The sequence below is a fragment of the Adiantum capillus-veneris genome, chromosome 16 (genome assembly GCF_014529385.1).
Source record: "Adiantum capillus-veneris isolate H3 chromosome 16, ASM1452938v2, whole genome shotgun sequence".
NCBI lineage: Eukaryota > Viridiplantae > Streptophyta > Polypodiopsida > Polypodiales > Pteridaceae > Adiantum > Adiantum capillus-veneris.
Genome location: NC_140946.1, coordinates 129054256 through 129072795, shown reverse-complemented (window position 1 = coordinate 129072795; position 18540 = coordinate 129054256). Strand labels below are relative to the sequence as shown.

Sequence of the window (18540 nt, the reverse complement as noted above, 5' to 3'; positions counted from 1 at the left end):
TCTTAAGTCAGCAGCGCCCAAATGGATGGGGGCCTTCACGCGACTGGAGATCCTCATCGCAGTTCGGGCTTAATCAAAGACTGTACCCTCCCTGTTTTTCGAGCTACAAGGTGAGGGTCGTTTACACCGAGTTTCAGTAGAGGCCCCACAGGTGGCAAAGTGCTGTTTTCAAAGGATCCAAGGTCTGGCCATCTGTGGGAGGACTTGTGACATAGATCCTGACCCAGCAGCTCTTGAGACTAGCCACTGGAGGCTGTGGGCTTGGGAGAGCTGTCCACTGGCACGAGTGCAGTGGGATCCTGGAGAGTGGTTTTGGAGGGACCCTTTCTCCTCAGCCGACCATCCAGGTGTCCCCTTCTTTCAGTACACTGTTCGACTGGGACGTCACATATTGGCAACACGGAGAGAGGCTCGTCGTATTGGCAGGAGGAGGGTCTCACAGCTAAGTTCTTGTCAGCTTTTAGCCTTTGTGGGCGAGGTTGTGAGACGCCAAACAGCCGCGGCGAGTCACTTTGTTCCAATGGCTAATTGCACATCAAGCTACAGCAGTGGGAAGCTGGCTTGTACGTAGTGGTCTCTCGGCAGCATACGTAGCTTGTGACCATCCTATGGAGAGTCAGTGTCATTGTCTTTGGGACTGTCCTTTGGCACAGCAGGTTTGGCTTCGTGTCCTTCGACTGATGCCAGCTCTTTCCACACCATAGCGGTACACTTGGGGCGCAGCTGCTTGGTCCACTCTCACGGGCCCAACACTTCAGTTTGAGCTTTCCTCCACCAGCAGGATGATAGTGATGCAGGAGAGTCGACCTACACTCCAGCCTGCTACAGAGCTTACTCCACAGGAGTGGCGCAATGAGAGAGAGGACTGTTGGGAGCTCATCTGCGGCCTGACACTCAATTTTAAAGACGGACCCACTACTTCCTCATCTTTGAGGCTCGCCCTATACCACTAGCAGAGACAATTCGGGATCTTTCGCTAGAGCAGATCCAACTCTCAAGACAGTTTGAGAGACTCCAGGGCAGCTCCGACCGCATATGGGGCATAGAGAGACTTTCCTTCGACTATGGCGCCTTGAACCTTTCTTCACCATGGTCCAGGGTGTGCTCAAATGGCACTACCATCGACCAATGTGGCTCTTCCCTCTCCCCATATCTTGATTTAGCCCATTGTGCATATGCTGTTTTTTCATTGGAAGAGTCTCCCCCATATGATTGTTGTAGCCCTCTCTAGCACCCTATGGGCAGTTTCGTTAACTAATACAAGGATCTTTTTCTCGGAAGAAATCCTACGAAAGCTTTGCAATCTATGACTCCATATGAAGCATGGCATGATAGAAAGCCTCCTATAGAGCACATGCGTGTTTTTGGCTGTTCGGCATATGCTTTGGTGCCACAAACACAGTGCAGAAAATTAGATGATAAGGCTGTCAAATGTATTTTTGTTGGTTATAGTGCTAAAAGTAAAGGTTACAGGTTGTATCATCCACAAACAAAGCGTATTCTGGTTTCACAAAATGTTGTGTTTGAGGAAGATTCTGTTCAGTCCTTGCTATCATGTACTAGAGATAGTAATGTAAGCTCACAAGACATTTATGACACTTTGTTGCCTCTTTTCAATGGTGGAAGTTCGAATGTAAATTCCAATGAGGCAAAATATACAACCTATGGGGGTTTCTAAATATGTACAGATCAGCCTATTACTGATGCACATGTACATGATGTACTTGATGAGGAAAGGGCTGAAAATGAGCAAGCTAGAGGTATGCCAAAATGGCTGGTGCATACATTGCGTCACAGTAAATTGGAAGCACCATTGTCTAGTCGCACTCGTTCAGGCTCTCACCATGCATCTTATGCATCAGATTGTTATGCTTTGGCTGTGTCTAGCTTACATGATGTTGAGAAACCTCTGTCTTTTGATGAACCACAGAATTCAAAAAATTGGATGGCTGCCATGCAATCAGAAGATGATGCACCTATAGAAAATGACACCTGGGCTTTCTGTGATTTGCCTCCTGGCAAAAAGGCCATTGGTACGAAGTGGGTTTACAAGTTGAAACGCAAGCCGGATGGTGAGATTGGTCGCTATAAGGCTCGACTTATTGCAAAGGGTTATGCATAGTAAAAAGGCATAGATTATGAAGAGACTTTTGCTCCCACTTGTCGTATGACTACTGTGCGTTTTCAATGTGTATTGACAACTCATTTTGGTTGGGATGTACATCAATCAGACATTGTTCCTGCTTTCTTGAATGGTGACATATTTGAGGAAGTTTATGTAACGGAGCCTCGCGGTTTTGTCAAGAAAGGACAAGAGGATAAAGTGTGCAAATGTAACAAAGCTTTGTATGGGTTGAAGCAATCTCCTCGTGCTTGGTATGAGAAGGCTGACACTCATTTAGGCTTTTATAACAGTCCAACAGAAAGCACATTGTATGTAAAGCGTGAGGGTGATGTACTTCTCATTGTTGTTCTCTACGTGGATGATTTGTTGATCTCTGGACCAAATGAGAGACATATTGCTGAATTTACAGCTGATTTGAATACTACTTTCAAGATGAAAGATTTGGGGCTGTTGCATCATTACTTGGGTACACAGTTTAAGCAGTGTGATGGTGGTATTGCCTTGTGTCAGAAAAGTTACATAGAGACATTGCTATGTAAGTTTGGACTTGAGGATTGCAAACCTATTGCCACTCCCATGGAAACAGGTTTGAAATTGAGTCTTCATGATGCTGGTGATCCTGCAGATATCACTCTTAACCAAATTGTTGTTGGATGCCTCATTCATGTATGCAATACAAGGCTGGATATTCAGTTTGCAGTCTCACAGGTCAACAGATTCATGCATAGCCCACGGTCTAAGCATTGGCAAGCTGTCAAGAGGATTTTTTGCTACTTGAGTGGCACTTTACATCTTGGCTTGTTTTATCCCAAGGGGGATCATTGCCGCTAGATTTGCATGCTTTTTCGAACTCGGCGGGCTAGTTGTTTTGACACACGAGTGTCAACAAGTGGTTTTTGTTTCATGCTTGCAGCTCATGCATATCATGGTTGAGCAAAAAGCAACCTACTGTGACTACTTCCAGTTGTGAGGCTGAGTACAGGACAATCCTCAAAGCTACGGTTGAGTGTGTATGGCTCAGACACCTTATGGTTCATTTGGATGTTGGACAGAACACTGCCAACACTATCTACATTGACAGTCAGAGCACATTGGCAGTTGCGAGGAACCCAGTTTTTCATGCTCGCACAAAGCACATTGAGATGCATTACCACTATGTCAGGGAGAGGCTCCCAGCAGGAGAGATCAGCTTGGCTTATGTGCCTACACAGGACAACCTTGCAGATCTTTTCACAAAGGCATTGTCTCCTAAGAAGTTCGAAGCTTTCCGCAAAGCTTTGGGCTTACCCCCCTTTGTGGACTGATCATGTTTTCAGGGCATGGCACTTCCCTTTACCCTATGTGCCAACTCTCATTCACCGCATCACTCCAAGGGGGATTTGTTACCATATACATGTGGTAGTGATGTGTGTTAACACACTTAGGACCGCCGACACATTTTTTCCCTCACTAGGAGGTTTTTTCTCCGTGCATTGTATATACACCCATCGCTCTAGGGCTAACTTATCTTTCCATTGCACACTAAGTATTAGACTCTCTATTGTGTGCCTTGAGCTTCCTTCATCTTCTCCAAGCTGTGTGTATTTTCCTAACCCTAATTCCAACAATGGTCAGTCTGGCTATTGTTTGTGGGATCTAGAGAGTCGATCCATTTTCTGCAGCAATGATGTTGTCTTCAACGAGACTAAAATGCACGTCAGACAATCAGTAAAAGAGATTGAATTTCGGAAGGTTGAATTCTCTGATGTATCCCCTCCTATGCAAACAGCTCAAGAGCCTATTGTTCTGCAAGTGAATATTCTAGATGATAGAGCTAATGAGCAAGCTAGTACTAGTCAGTCGAGGAGATCTCAAAGAGCCTCACATCCGCTAGAGGGTTCCTTCTTGGTGTGGATTTTGCGTTGCTCATAGATAGTGGTGAGCCTTTGTTACAAAGAGGCCATGCTAACCAAGGATAAGACTCAGTGGGAACTTGCAATGAAAAGTGAGTTGTCTAGCATCGAAAAGAAAAAAACTTAAGAGTACCAAGCTCAATCCTAAGCTAATGACTCATGCTAGACTGTAGCAGAAGCATGCCCACATAGCGCAAGTGAAGTGCGCACGTGACATTATTTGTTCTTGTGCCAAAGAATGCTTTGCCATAAAGCATGTCCATGGTATCAACAAAGATAGATCCTGCAAATATGGTTTGATAAAGAATGTCAAAATGCTCGAAAGTCCTTGATAAAGCTTGATGCAACTATAGACAAAGACAACTATCAAAGTCATTTACATACATACAAGGCATTGATTCAAAAGAAGAAAAGAAGATGGGAAGTAAAACATCAATTTTTTCAAGTCCAAGAAAAGGCACGTGCATGTGAAAGATTTTGGAGAAAGGTCCATAGGTCATATTTGACCTCCGAGGACGATAATAAAATCTCTCTCTCTCTCTCTCTCTCTCTCTCTCTCTCTCTCTCTCTCTCTCTCTCTCTCTCTCTCTCAGCTAGGAGACGCCCCTGAGCTCCACAATACAAAGCTCCAAGACTCCATCGCATAGAGATCCAGTAGACCCAACCGTGATCATGCGTGCAGACCTTACACCACACCACCTATGTACCAGATCTTACACTCCTTGTTTGACATAGGATGGAGCTAGTCAACTTAATACACTTTACCTAAGCAATAGATATGCACCCACATCTCCTAGAGATAAAGCTCCACCTCCCCCCCCAAATCATGTATCTTAAATCCTAGCCTCCCGTGAATCACCCTCTCCCCCCCTACCACAAGACCACATTTTGTTACTTCGTACTTTGTCCTTTCCCAATAGACACAGGACACACACGCATATATATTTGATTTGTCTCAAAGGTCGACTTCGGCCTCTAATAGATATAAAAAGCTCTCTCTCTCTCTCTCTCTCTCTCTCTCTCTCTCTCTCTCTCTCTCTCTCTCTCTCTCTCAACAGGTCTTCAGTTCAAGACTAGTCGGATAGATTTTTGAGGTCTCTTGGGATTACTCCTACGATGTTAAAAACTCCCCCCCCCCCCCCCCCCCCCCCCCCCCTTCTCTCTCTCTCTCTCTCTCTCTCTCTCTCTCTCTCTCTCTCTCTCTCTCTCTCTTTTTTGAGGTCTCTTGGGATTACTCCTACGATGTTAAAAATTCCCCCCTCCCCCCCCCTCTCTCTCTCTCTCTCTCAAAATAAGGGGTACCTTCACAAAATTCTCTGCGGAAAGGCCTTCCACTTCCTTCAGTACAAGGCCCTTATTTTTGAGCTCCTGTATGAGGCGTTCTACAGCAAACTGTGGCTTGTCTTTCAGAATGGATATGAGCCCGCCTGACTGCTCGGCACTTTTGGGTTTTTCATAGGCAATGGCTATCTCGAAGGCAGGCCTATCTGAAGCCTTATCATTCGAGGATTTGATGAGTTGTTCCGACATCTTCAGCCTGACAGGATTGTGTCTCCCTGGCAAACAGTATGAATGGTCATGAAATGCAGAGAGTAGACAATGGGCACCGACAAATAGCCATATCTACCTCCGAAGCAAGAAATCGTAGGTATCAATTCAAATGTGCAGAGAAATAACTAACCTTTTGGCTATGGTTGATGGTGCGGGAAGACGAATGTACTAAAGAGCTTGTTATTGAGGTCCTATGCACTTTGGCATTGCTACGTGGAAGCCATAGAACGGGAAGGGCTTTCAAATGCACACAAGTGGACACATCTCTCGTCCCGTCAACTTTCTAATTTGCGAGGGAACAACCTCAGCACTATATCACACGTTGGGTCTTGAATGAACGACGGGCACGATTTTCTTGACAACAGGCGTCCGTTGGATGGCCTCTCCTTTCAGTTCCACGGGGTCATAAGCATGGGATCAATGACGCTCATTCAAAAAGAGGGGCGCACGCAATCCGGTTCGTCGATCTTTAAAAACTAAACTCGATCCCAAGTTTAGTTTTGGCAAGAGGAATTACGGATGGCGACGCTCATAATGACTTGAATGATGTGAAAGACTTTAAGGATATTATTCTTCCCAAAAAAACAGATCTTTCCCATAAAGTTACAAAAGTGAGAGTTATTGTCATCATAAATGTGACGGCACCACCTATCAAACTAAACTCGGGAGGTAAATCTAATCTCGGGATCCCAAGATTAGTTTTTAGCAGTGACGGGTCAAGTTGGGCTCACACTGCTTTCCATGGCTAATCAAGCAACCCAAAATCTATATGTACTAGTAAAGCGGCGCCGCATTCAGCGGCAGCATGGCCCCTCTTTCCCTCACTTGCCCCCACCCCACGCCCCCATGCCCCACATCAAAGCATGTGAGAGACGAACGATGCTTGAAGGTAGTTGGCAAGGCAGCAATACAATGGCTTAGGTCGTGTAGGTGTCGTAGATATGCTGTGGTACAGGGAACAGAGGTATGGTGTCTGATCACGATGGAAAGCTAGGAGGTGGTGATCTCTCTCTCTCTCTCTCTCTCTCTCTCTCTCTCTCTCTCTCTCTCTCTCTCTCTCTCTCTCTCTCTCTCTCTCTCTCTCTCTCTCTCTCTCTCTCTCTATAGCTAGTGTAGCCCCATGCAGGCTTCTGTAGCTTTCTCCTCCTCCTCATGCAGTGCGAAGAACTCCTCCTCCCCATAGTTTCTCTTGTGGCACCAGCTTTTCCTCGAACGAAGTAGAGGTGTGTTGTATGCAGCTCACAACTTGAGGTGTTCGTGTGATCTCATTTAACTGAGAGCTTTCCATCCATATAGTTGTGGATAGAAGTAGGCCACCACCATGGCCATGGTATGTGGGTGTGTGCAGATGAATAGCATCTTTCTTCTCTAGCAAGAGTTTAGCAACTTTGGACTTTTGGCTTGAAACCTGACTTAGACATATATTGTCTTGCAATGGCAGGCTGTTGTTTCGGATGTCTGCATGTGATTTTGGCTGCAGCCCATGGAAATAGAGGTGCATCCACAACATGACGTGTCCACTCACAGCTCGAGACTGCAAGAGAGAGCAGGTGTTGATGGCGTTGTCCGCAGACCAAGGCTCCTCGCCAGCTCGATCGTGTGCGTTGCTAGAGGCCATCCAAATGCGCCTAGCTGTTTTTCGTGTCTGCGAGCAAACGAAGGGATGGAGGAAGAGTGGTTGCGAGCATTTGCTGCCACATATCAACCCACTCTTGTCCTTTTTATATATCATCCGATCTGAAATTCGCATCCGGGACTCTGAAACTCCGAGGTTCCATGCATGATTATGGATCCCCTGTTGGAGCTAGCACTTGAGGTGAAAGGCATGATCGATCTCTCTCTCTCTCTCTCTCTCTCTCTCTTCAATGATGTGCCTTGAGTTAAAAGAATTCCATTCTCTCTTTTTCTCTCTCTCTATCTTTGTGCATGCTCTTGGATAGTTTCATTCCTAATAACCTACAAAATAATCTTAACAGAGGTGCACTTGCGCACACACTCTAGTATGGTTGCTTTATTGATTATGTGCTTGTTAAGAGTGAGATGCAATCTGATGCCATGCAAGTTGGGAATGATAAATATTAGCATGAAAAATAGTAGGGCATAAATAAATATTGTTACTGACAACGAACAGAAACAAGTCGAGGTACAATGTCCAGTTTGGGCCATGAAGAATACTAGCATGAAGTCCTTCCATGCTCAAGAACATTCTAATCTTGTGACAAGAGGGTAGGAAACTCACTCTTCTACCCAACCATCCTCTCCTATTTATAATGGAGAGCCCCTATTCCAGTTACCATTGGGCCGTGCTCATACCCTTTCTACCCTTGGCCTCACATTACTACCCCGTTGGAGAAGCATTTTTGTCCTAAAAAACAAAAGTGGTACATTTCTTCTTGAAAACACTAATGGTTTTCTGATTTTCACCTTCTTCATGTCTATCTTGTCACTTGACGTACACAATGACAAGTACATAAACCATGATAGTTAAAAATGTGCTCACATTCATGCGGCTCTGTGGGAGATTCAATGTAATCAACTAGAACATGTTGATCAACTACATTGTCGTCCATATGCAAGTGTTTACGTAAATGACTTACATGAAAAATTTGATGAATACAAGAGTGTGCAAGTAAAGAAGGCTTGTAGCCCATATCTCCAACTCGCTTGAGTATTTCAAATAAGCAACAATATCTAGGAAATAACTTAGGTGTAGGACTAGTTTTCAAACTTTCTGAATGTTCTAGAACACGTAAGAATACCTCTTCAATTTATGTGAAAGTGACTTGCTAACATTTCTTATCAACATATTTCTTGTATCTTTCCTGTGCTTGTCAAATTTTTGATGAGAAATCATGAGCATATCCATATGATTGTGGATGAATTCCTCAACTTCCAGCTCGACTTGCTGAATTTTTTATGTAGTCAACCCCACCATAAGTGGTGACCTAGGTTGAAACCCATACATAAGAATGAAAGGCCTAAATCAAGTAGTAACATGCTTTGCACTATTATAAGCAAATTCTAGAATAGTAAGATAATCTTTTCAATTTGATATCTTTTTGCTAACATATGCTCGTAGCATATCATTTAGTACCTGATTAACTCATTCAGTTTGACCATCCGACTTTGGATGATCTACAGTAATAAGGTTAAATTGTGTTCGTAACCGAGTCTTGGCCATTTAAAGATAGCCCTCCAAAAGTGACTATTAAACTTAGGATCATGATCACTGACAATACTAATATGCAACCCATAGAGTCTATGAATATTGTCAACAAATAGCATGGCTAACTCGATAGTCTTAATGGTGGACTTAGTTGGAATATAGCTATGGACTTCAATCAACCTATCTATAATTACCCATATTGAGTCATTACCTAGTATGATGGTTAGTAGACCCACAATAAAATCCACAAAGATACCTTTCCATTTGCCATTGAGAATCTCCAAAAGATGCAAGAGACCTCCCACTTTTAGGTGCTCTGCTTTGTTAACTGACATTTTTGGCGGTGTAGGAGACATAGTCTTGAATATGCCCATGTAAACCTGAGCTGTAAAATTCTTGACTTACAAGTGCATAAGTCTTCTTTATGCCTGGGTGCCTTGCACTTGGACTTCCATGACATTTATAGAAGAATTTGACATCAAATAGCATGCACTTGGATTGTCATGACATGCATAAAGAATTTGGCACCAAATGTTTGCCTCCGTCGATACACAAAGTTTCCCCTTGTGAAGTAGGTACCCATCTTTGAAAAAGTTCTTTCATCTACTCAGCTCATCACTAAAAAAGGGAAGAACCAAGTGTGGAGGAAATAGACACACTACCAGCATTGGAGTGAGAAGGATCTCTCTTTTTGACATGAGCTCCATACCTTGGAGTATGCATCATCATCCGCACATATGCCCTTAAGAGGTCCCAAAAACTCACTTTTGAGCTCTATGAACAAAAGAGAGTTGATCTTAGGCATACGATTGAGAGCTTCAGGTGCAGCATTGTACCATTCTTTATGGTACCGGATCTTTGCATCATACTCTTGAAGATCTCAACCCACTTGGCATCTTGACCCTTCAAGTCTGACTATTGTAAACCATTTGATACTTTCATGATCAAGCACAATTTCAGATTGAGCACCATACATATAGTGCCTCTACTTTTTCAAAGCGTACACTATGGCATTTAATTCTCTCTCATAAGCAAAATAATTTTGTTGGGTAGAATCAAGTTTTTTGCTTTTAAAGGCAATTGGTATTTCCTCTTGAAGAAGAATTTCTCCAATGGCTCGATTGTTTGGCATCTACCTCAAACACAAAGTTTTAGTGGATCCACAATAGCTAATATGGGTATAGTAGCTATAGCGACCTTAAATATTCAAAAGTTTGTAGTTGATCATCTCCCAATTAAGTGTTTTGCCCTTGGGGATGGAAAAAAAAAATTGCATAGTTTTTAACAAACCTGCAAATCCTAAGAAAATATGGAGCCCTTTAAATTTTTTAAGAGTGGTACACTTACCAATGAATTCCGCTTTGGAATGATCCATATGAAGGTCTACAACATAAATTATATGCCCCAAATCATGAATTATGGCATATAATTTGTGGTGCCTAAGGAGATAAACACATACCCCAAATGTTGTAAGTACTCATCCTCTGATGCATTACATATTAAAATGTCATCGAGGAAAACAATGACAAAATTTCCCAAATACAGTTTCAAAACGCTATCCATTATTGTCATGAAAGTAGTTGGAGTGTTGGTTAAACTAAAGGCATAACCAAAAACTCATAATGCCAAACCTTGTTTGGAAAGCAATTTAGGTATACCAACAAATCTAATCCTTACTTGATGATACCCAAACCACATATCTTTTTGTGTAAAAATCTATGCACGTGTGAGTTTATCAAACAACTCATCTACCCTTGGCAATGGATACTTACTCTTAATAGTAACCGCACCAAGACCACGATAGTCCACGCGGTGCATACTACCATCTTTTTTCTTCACCAAAAAAATAGGGGAAGCCCATGGTGAAGACTTAGGTTGAATAAACCTACTTTTGAGGTAGTCATAAAGCTAATGTTCCACCTCAATAGCCTCAGTATGACTCAGTCTATAAAGCGGTTTGCAAAGGGGCTTACTACCTATAACCACATCTAGGTTGTGTTGCACAAAACATGTCGGTAGTAGTCTCTATGGTGAAAATCTTGTGGAAACACATCATTGTATTCCTTAAAAATTTCCTTCAATTTATGAGCAACATTCGCATGTTGTGATGATTGAGAAATAGAGAGAGAAGTAGAATGTGAAAGAGAAGCATGCGGCATTGAGGGATTCTCAATAATGTTGAGATAAAGGCGGCATGTGCCTTGTCTTGAGTTCGAACATCCGATGTTCGACCACCCACTGACTTACTGACTACTGACATAAAAGAATATGGGGTCTCACTCATTAGTAGTGAGTACTCCACCCACATATAATCTATCATTCTACACTCACCGCACATGCACCCGCACCATACAGCTTTCGCATTGGCGTAATCTTTGACTGATATCATAGCGCAAGTGGTGATGGAATCCTTCAGATAGCGTCATGGAGAGCAGAGCTAAAATAGCATCATGGAGAGCAGCTTGTTTTTGCCATTTTCGAGCTCTGAAATATTGTTTTTTGCATATCTTCGTCATACGAAGTCGGATGGATATGATCCAAGAGTCTAAGTTAGGGTTTTTGCATGTTTCAAATATGATGGAGATGTTTATTTTTTTTGAATTCCACTCAAAATTACAGCACATGCAACAACAAATTTGTTCTACACTTTTGGGCAAAAAACGCTGTTTTTGGTGTATCTCTCACACTCAAATTCGGATCTATATAATCTAAGAGTCTATCCCAAGGTTTCTTGAAATTTTTGAGGCATTCAAAATATTAGAATTTAAAAATTTTGAATGCTAAATTTGTTGCATCAATGTGGTGTAATTTCTATGCATGTACTCTTTGACAATTAGACCCCTACACTGCAAAGCATTATGTAGTTTTCATCTCTGGATATGTATGTCATATTGTAGTGCTATTTGGAAAATGATTTACCATGCACTTTTGTATACAAGTATTGATTTGAGATGTGGCTTTCAGATTGATACACATATAAATGCAATTTTGTCCACACTAAGACTGTTTGTGGGATTTCAAAGAGCAACACTTAGTTTGGTGCTTCTGATTTATGTATGTATATGCGGATATAGATTGAGCTTTTGATATTTTGGTCAAATAAGGGGAAACCTTTCGGGTTTCTCCCAAGTGCTTGCCATCCATAGTTTTTATTGTATTTGAAGTCTACTATCTGATGCTTTAGTGGTCGAGTGTGACTCCCACATTGACAATGATGGAGTTTTGACTCTCACTTTGAGTGGCTTGGTGTATGCTTGAGTTGGCTACAAGTTACATATTATGCACTATTTTTTATCGATGGATATTCTAGTTGTGAGTCTATTGCATATAGATTACAAGAAGTTACAAATTACAAGTTCTACATGTTTCTTTGGTAGAGCTATGTTGAGCTACAAGTTGCATATGCGTTGATCATAGTTATGATTGTGTAGTGGTCGAGGAGATCTCCCAGTTTGACATCTTTGATATGGTTTATGATTGAGATTCTGCTCAGTTTACAAGGGAGACTCTATCAAATTTCTTTCACGATTTCTCACCATACACCTTTTGATGCATATACAGACTTTTCTTTCTTGACATCCATTTAGTAGATATGTGTGATGCTTCAGAGTTTGCCAAAATTACTCGTGAGACAGAGATCTCGCTCATGCCAATACTTGTGTTGTTGACATTGTTGTTACACAAGGCACATTAGGCATTGTTGCTTTCAAGATATGAGGTAGCAATAGCAATGTATGCGTGTTGCATGTGAGGTTTTGTGACACAAACTAGAGAGGTGGCTTCATATGGTAGTGACAGTGATGTCATTTTTACCTCTAGCATTCCTCATGCTTATATGTCTGGCACAAGTGACATTTCTTCTTCATGTTTGCTACATGAGGATGCAGTCTTTCACATCACACGATGTCATGAGTGGTTTAGCACTTTGTCTTGTGGAAGTTTTGGTCTTGTGCACTTGGCCCATGGTTCGGCGTTTGACATTGAGGGTGCAGGAGATGTATGTTTTTCATTAAGTAGTGGTTCATCTTTTGTGTATGGAATGTGTGTTATGTTCTTGAGATTACACAAAGTTTGATCTCAGTGAGAGCTAGCAGATTTGTGGCTTACATGTATTGCTTCAAGATCCATCGTTCCGCTTGCTTTACAGATTGCTTGTGATTGTGAGAGGAGCTAGATATAGCTTCTTCGTTCCATTAGATGCATTTGAGGTCTGAGCATAATGTGCACAATCAATTTGACTCTTCTCCATTTCCCTTATGTGCTTTGAGATGCTCCGCTGCACACTTCAACTCCATAAAGAAGAACCGGTGTCATCAATGTGTTAAAAAGATACTTCTTAAGAACCCAACACTTGATGTTTCCCGCATTACACATGTTCTCAAATGCATAATGGGCTCTCTTTCCGGCTTCCAAACGATGCATAGCACATTCATGCCAGTTGTGATTGGCTAGAATCTCAAGGTCAAGGTACTTAAAGCTCTCAAAAACTTCAAGTGTCTCATTGTTGTACACAATGCATGGCTTCTCCATATGGTTGGTTTTCACAAGCATAACCTTTGTTTTAGATTCATTCACAATCAACCCACTATGCAAGCAAAAGTTCTCTAGGACAACCATAAGCTTTTGTGCATCTTCTAAAGTGTGTACTAGAAGCACTACATCATCCACATACAACAAAATCATGATTACCACATTGCAAATAGTGATCTGTTCAATGCCTTCTTCTTGCATAAATTCAAGTACCATTTGTTCCAATTGATTGATGCATAGACCAAAGAGATCTGGTGACAATGGACATCCTTATTCAACCCCAATAGTGCTTGCAAAATTTTTTTAAATTCCTTTTTCCATGCGCAACTGACACATCACCTTCTCATATGTTCAAAAGACCGCAAGCATAAACTCACTTGACACTTGGAGTTCTTCCATCCTTCTCCACAAATTGTTACTTGGAATCATATCAAAGGCTCTCTTAAAGTCCACAAAGCAACAATACAATTGCTTGCCTTTCAACCAACTTTCCTCCATGAGAACATGAAGTGACAAGATGATCAATGGTGCTATGGCATTGATGAAAATCAACCGCTTGTTCTTTTGCACGTTTTTCATCCTCTTCAATCCAATCACTCAATTTTATCACCATATGCACCCAAAAAACTTTTTTATAAGAGACCCAATCATTATAGTCCACTAGTTATTTACATTCTTTACATCCCCTCGTTTATGCCAAGGATTGACCCCGTTAGTGCAATCACAAGACACATCATGTTGAAGTGCAAGGTTGAACATATCACACATCCACTCATGTGAAAAATCTTTCGTCCATTTAATCATTTTTGGCTTGATACCTTGAAGATATATTGCTTTGCGAGTGGCCAACTTTTTGAGCCCGATGTACACATCCTCAATAGTAAAAATAGAAGGCATACATGGGAGTGAACCCTAATATGACAACTTTCTAGCATTTGGTTGCTCATATAGTTGCCCACAATGTGTGTACATATCCATAAGACTCAAGTTACCAAAACTCTTGATTTACTTACCCCTCAAGTTTCTTCAAAATCTTCCACATGAACATGCCTTTCTTTGGACTTGAAAAAATTGATGCTTGACTTCCCATGTTCTTCTTCTCTTTTGAATCAATGCCTTGAATGTATGAAATGACTTTGATAGTTGTCTTTGTCCATAGTTGCATCTAGCTTTATCAAGGACTTTTGAGCATCTTGACATTCTTTATCAAGCCACGTTTTGCGATATATCATTGTCGATACCATGGACATGCTTTATGGCAAAGCATTCTTCAGCGCAAGAATAAATAACTTTCTTGAAAGCTTCCCATTTAGTTTCCAATGGGTTGTCGTATTGAAGCTTTGTCATCCATAAATTTTGCTCAACCATTTCAATATAGATTGGTGCCCATTTGACATCCATACAAAGTGATAGCTTCTCTTCCCTTTTAGCTGAGGTTATCATGCTTACTTGTTTCTCCACATGCAAGGTCAATACATAAGGTATGATGGTTTGATTACAGGTTCCATTGGCCAAGCGTAAAATATTTATGCGTACATGATGGCTTTGGAGAGTAGCATATAGTCAATCACACTCTCTCCATTGTGTTTTCTAGATGTAAATCCTTTATTTTCACTCCAGAAAGATACACCATCGACAATGAGCATACCCATGCTATTGCATGTGTAAAAGTAACTTTCCTTAGTGATCCAACTTTTTCTCATCCATTGAAGTACAATCATACAAGTGAACTTCCTCCAACTTCCTTGAAATGTATGGCATATCAAATTGTTGAGTATCATGTTGCAATGTTTTTGTGAGAGCATTCATATTCCCAAAGACAATAACGTTAACTTTGCCTCTAAAATAAGCGATGCCCTTCTCTAAATTAAAAATATGGCTGATCTCTATCCATGCATCCAGTTGCTTCTCTCTCTCTCTCTCTCTCTCTCTCTCTCTCTCTCTCTCTCTCTCTCTCTCTCTCTCTCTCTCTCTCTCTCACACACACACACACACACATGCACGCACACGCACACACATACAAATATACCCACAAACATACACACTTGCCAACGTATTATGACTTCGGAGGAATCCGATAGGTCGCGCTTGATACATTACACCACACATATTGTCCCCAACTACAAAACCATGTTCTTCACTAGAAATGAAAATCGTACTCACCCTAATTTGCTTGAGTCTATCCCCTTGTCAGTGATACACACTATCAAAGCCAATCGATTTAGCTCCCTTCAATGCAAGATGGGGTACTAAGGCAATGGAGAAGAGTCACATCAACTATGTACATTATGCTCACTGCACATTCGAGAGTATGGCTACCACACACTGCTAGAGTGCTCAATGTTTACTCACATTTGAACCGCTTCTCTCACACTATTAGCCACCATGACTTAGACTTACAAACTTTCCTCTCCCAGCCACACTGTGGGCTCTCCATGTGATCCTCATCACCATGAACTTGGAGCATCAAAAATCACTTATCAACCCCATACAAAGTGCATCACATGTATCTTTGGTCTGATAAGTTATATTTGACCTTTGAGGATGATAATACAATCTATCTCTCTCTCTCTCTCTCTCTCTCTCTCTCTCTCTCTCTCTCTCTCTCTCTCTCTCTCTCAAACAAAGAGACCCCCCCTATCTCTCTCCATTTCTCTCACTCACCCCCCTCTCTCTCTCTCTCTGAATGATGCTCACACCAGCACCTCTCTCTTGGTCTCCTTTTGCTCATGTTATGCCATATTTGCTTTCATGCATGCAATCTCTCTCTCTCTCTCTCTCTCTCTCTCTCTCTCTCTCTCTCTCTCTCTCTCTCTCTCTCTCTCTCTCTCTCTCTCTCTCTCTCTCTCTCTCTCTCTCTCTCTCTCTCTCTCTCTCAAAGAGACCCCCCCTATCTCTCTCCATTTCTCTCACTCACCCCCCCCCCCCCTCTCTCTCTCAATGATGCTCACACCAACACCTCTCTCTTGGCCTCCTTTTGCTCATGTTATGCCATATTTGCTTTCATGCATGCAATCCTCTCTCTCTCTCTCTCTCTCTCTCTCTCTCTCTCTCTCTCTCTCTCTCTCTCTCTCTCTCTCTCTCTCTCTCACACACACACACACACACACACACACACACACACACACACACACACACATTTTCATCGACAAGAATGTTACTATCTCCTCAACCCAATATAATCCAAATCTTAAAAGTTCTTTCTAAGAGTCTATCTTGGTGGGCCTTGCTTGTGGATCCTATCCTCGGGTCACACACACACACACACACACACATACATTCCCTTTTACTGATACTATCCCTTTGACCCAATATAACCGAGTTTTTAAGAGCTCTCTATAGAACTATATATCTCTAATCCTTAATATTCTTACCTGGTACATCGGGCATAGCATATGCCAACACTTTGCCTTGGGATTTCTTATGAAACAAACTCTTCTTCTTCACAAGATCATGAGGTATAGGAACCCCTGAACCCTAATTCTTTGGTTCTTAACTTAATGGTAAACTCTCATCTCATCTCATATGCGCATGCGCGTGTGCACACACATGTGTGCATGCATACGCACACACAGAATTGTTGATTTCGACTGCAACATGTGAATCCGGGGTCTAAAGATGCACTCCTGGCTTACATTTGTTTGAATTTCTATACTATTGGAGCAATTGTGACACATGAGGCTTGAATCTCATCCACACACACACACACACACACAAAAGTCTGGATGTGAGAAATTTTTCCTATTTTATAGGCTTGCTTAGCTCACAATTACATGATTTTATTTCTTTGACCAGTCATGTTCCTTTTTCCTTTTTCCTTTTTCCTTTTTTCTTTTTTCATGACCACACATGTAGGTCTTTTTTTGTTATGTTGGCCTCACTATTAGTAGCACTATCGTATGGCTGTGTAGAGTTAAGGTCGAAACAGGAAATTTCACTTGCCTGCACATGTATGCGCGATGAAGCTGGATCTGCAAGTTGAGGATTCCACCCTATTCTAGAGGTCGTCTGCTGGCATTACACATGGCCCCATTTATGGCAAAACTTTTTCCAACTAATGATTGGCTGAGGATGAACTGTGTAACTACATTCAACAATAGTTTGCTCTCAACCTGATCCGTCAATTCTATATAAAGGTGAGGGTCTTCCTCACTTAGCATGCTCATGTATACTCTATTGGTTATAGCCGTTGTGGTGAGGAAGAGTTGTTTAAGTGATTGTACTCTGAGTGTCTGACACTATGGCTAAAGGAAAAGAAAAGCAACAAGCTTTGGAGGTCCATTCTCTGGCTTCTTCTTCTTCTCAGATGGAGTTCTTTGGCTTGATGGGCTAAGTTTTGAAAGTAATAATTCTTTGCTTGGTAATTGGGAACTTATGGTCATTTATAAATGTGTTTTGATGTACTTATGGCACGGGTCTGCTTACGGTTTGGATGGGGGGACTTTGGTCTTGATAGGTTTGTTATGATTAAATGAATTTTTCTGGTAAGTATTCTTCTTGATATAGCTCATAAGGCTTCTTGGCTGATGCTTTATACATTAGCAAATATAGTTGTTATTTACAGTTGTATAATCGAATTCGGCTAACTTATTACATCTCAAAGCAATGGATGGCTTGGCTGGATGGATATGGTTACCGGTTCTCAGCAGGACTCTTATAGAATTACCTTTGTCCCATTTCTAAGTATAAAAACTCCTGGTTTTTACATTTTTTTGGTTTTTCTCAACATGGACAATATGACCAGTATACCAGTTAACCGGTATAGTAGTATAGCAATATAGCAGTATCAGTACCAGTACTACCAGCACTAGTACTAGCACTGAAAGTACCAGTACTAGTATGCCAATATAGCAATATAGCAGTTTCAGTACTAGTACTAGCACTAAAAATCTGAAGACTAGTACCAGTACCAGTATATCAAACCTGTATCTATACCAGTATACCGGCTCTCAGCAGGACTCTTATAGAATTACCTATTTCCTATCTCTCCAAGTATAAAACTCCTAGTTTTTACATTTTTTTGGTATTTGCAACATGGCAATATGTCAGGGAACCGACATACGATTAAATCAAGACCAGTATAGTAGTAAAGCAGTATCAGTACCAGCACTACCAGTATCAGTACTAGCACTGGCAAACCTTAGACTTGTACTAGTACTAAGTATACCAGTATGCCAGTTTAGCAGTATAGCAATATCAATATCAGTACTAGCACTTAAAATCTGAAGACAGGTACCAATATCAGTACCAATATACCAGACCTGTATCAGTACCAA

At 41.5% G+C, this 18540-nt stretch overlaps 1 protein-coding gene across 2 annotated transcripts in view; it reads right to left on the bottom strand.

The window, feature by feature from the left end:
- Positions 1-5853, bottom strand: part of LOC147439854 (anoctamin-like protein) — a 151767-nt gene extending 145914 nt beyond the window's left edge. Inside the window, exons 1-2 of one of the 2 annotated variants that reach the window (XM_086485586.1) lie at positions 5699-5853; positions 5320-5573 (exon numbers count right to left, since the gene is read on the bottom strand). In XM_086485586.1, coding sequence (XP_086341712.1) covers positions 5320-5547 — 228 coding nt within the window. In that variant the 5' untranslated portion in view covers positions 5548-5573; positions 5699-5853. Of the gene's footprint in view, positions 1-5319; positions 5574-5644 lie in introns of both variants that reach the window. The other variant, XM_086485587.1, reaches the window with a different exon arrangement.
- Between the last annotated feature and the right edge of the window lie 12687 nt (positions 5854-18540).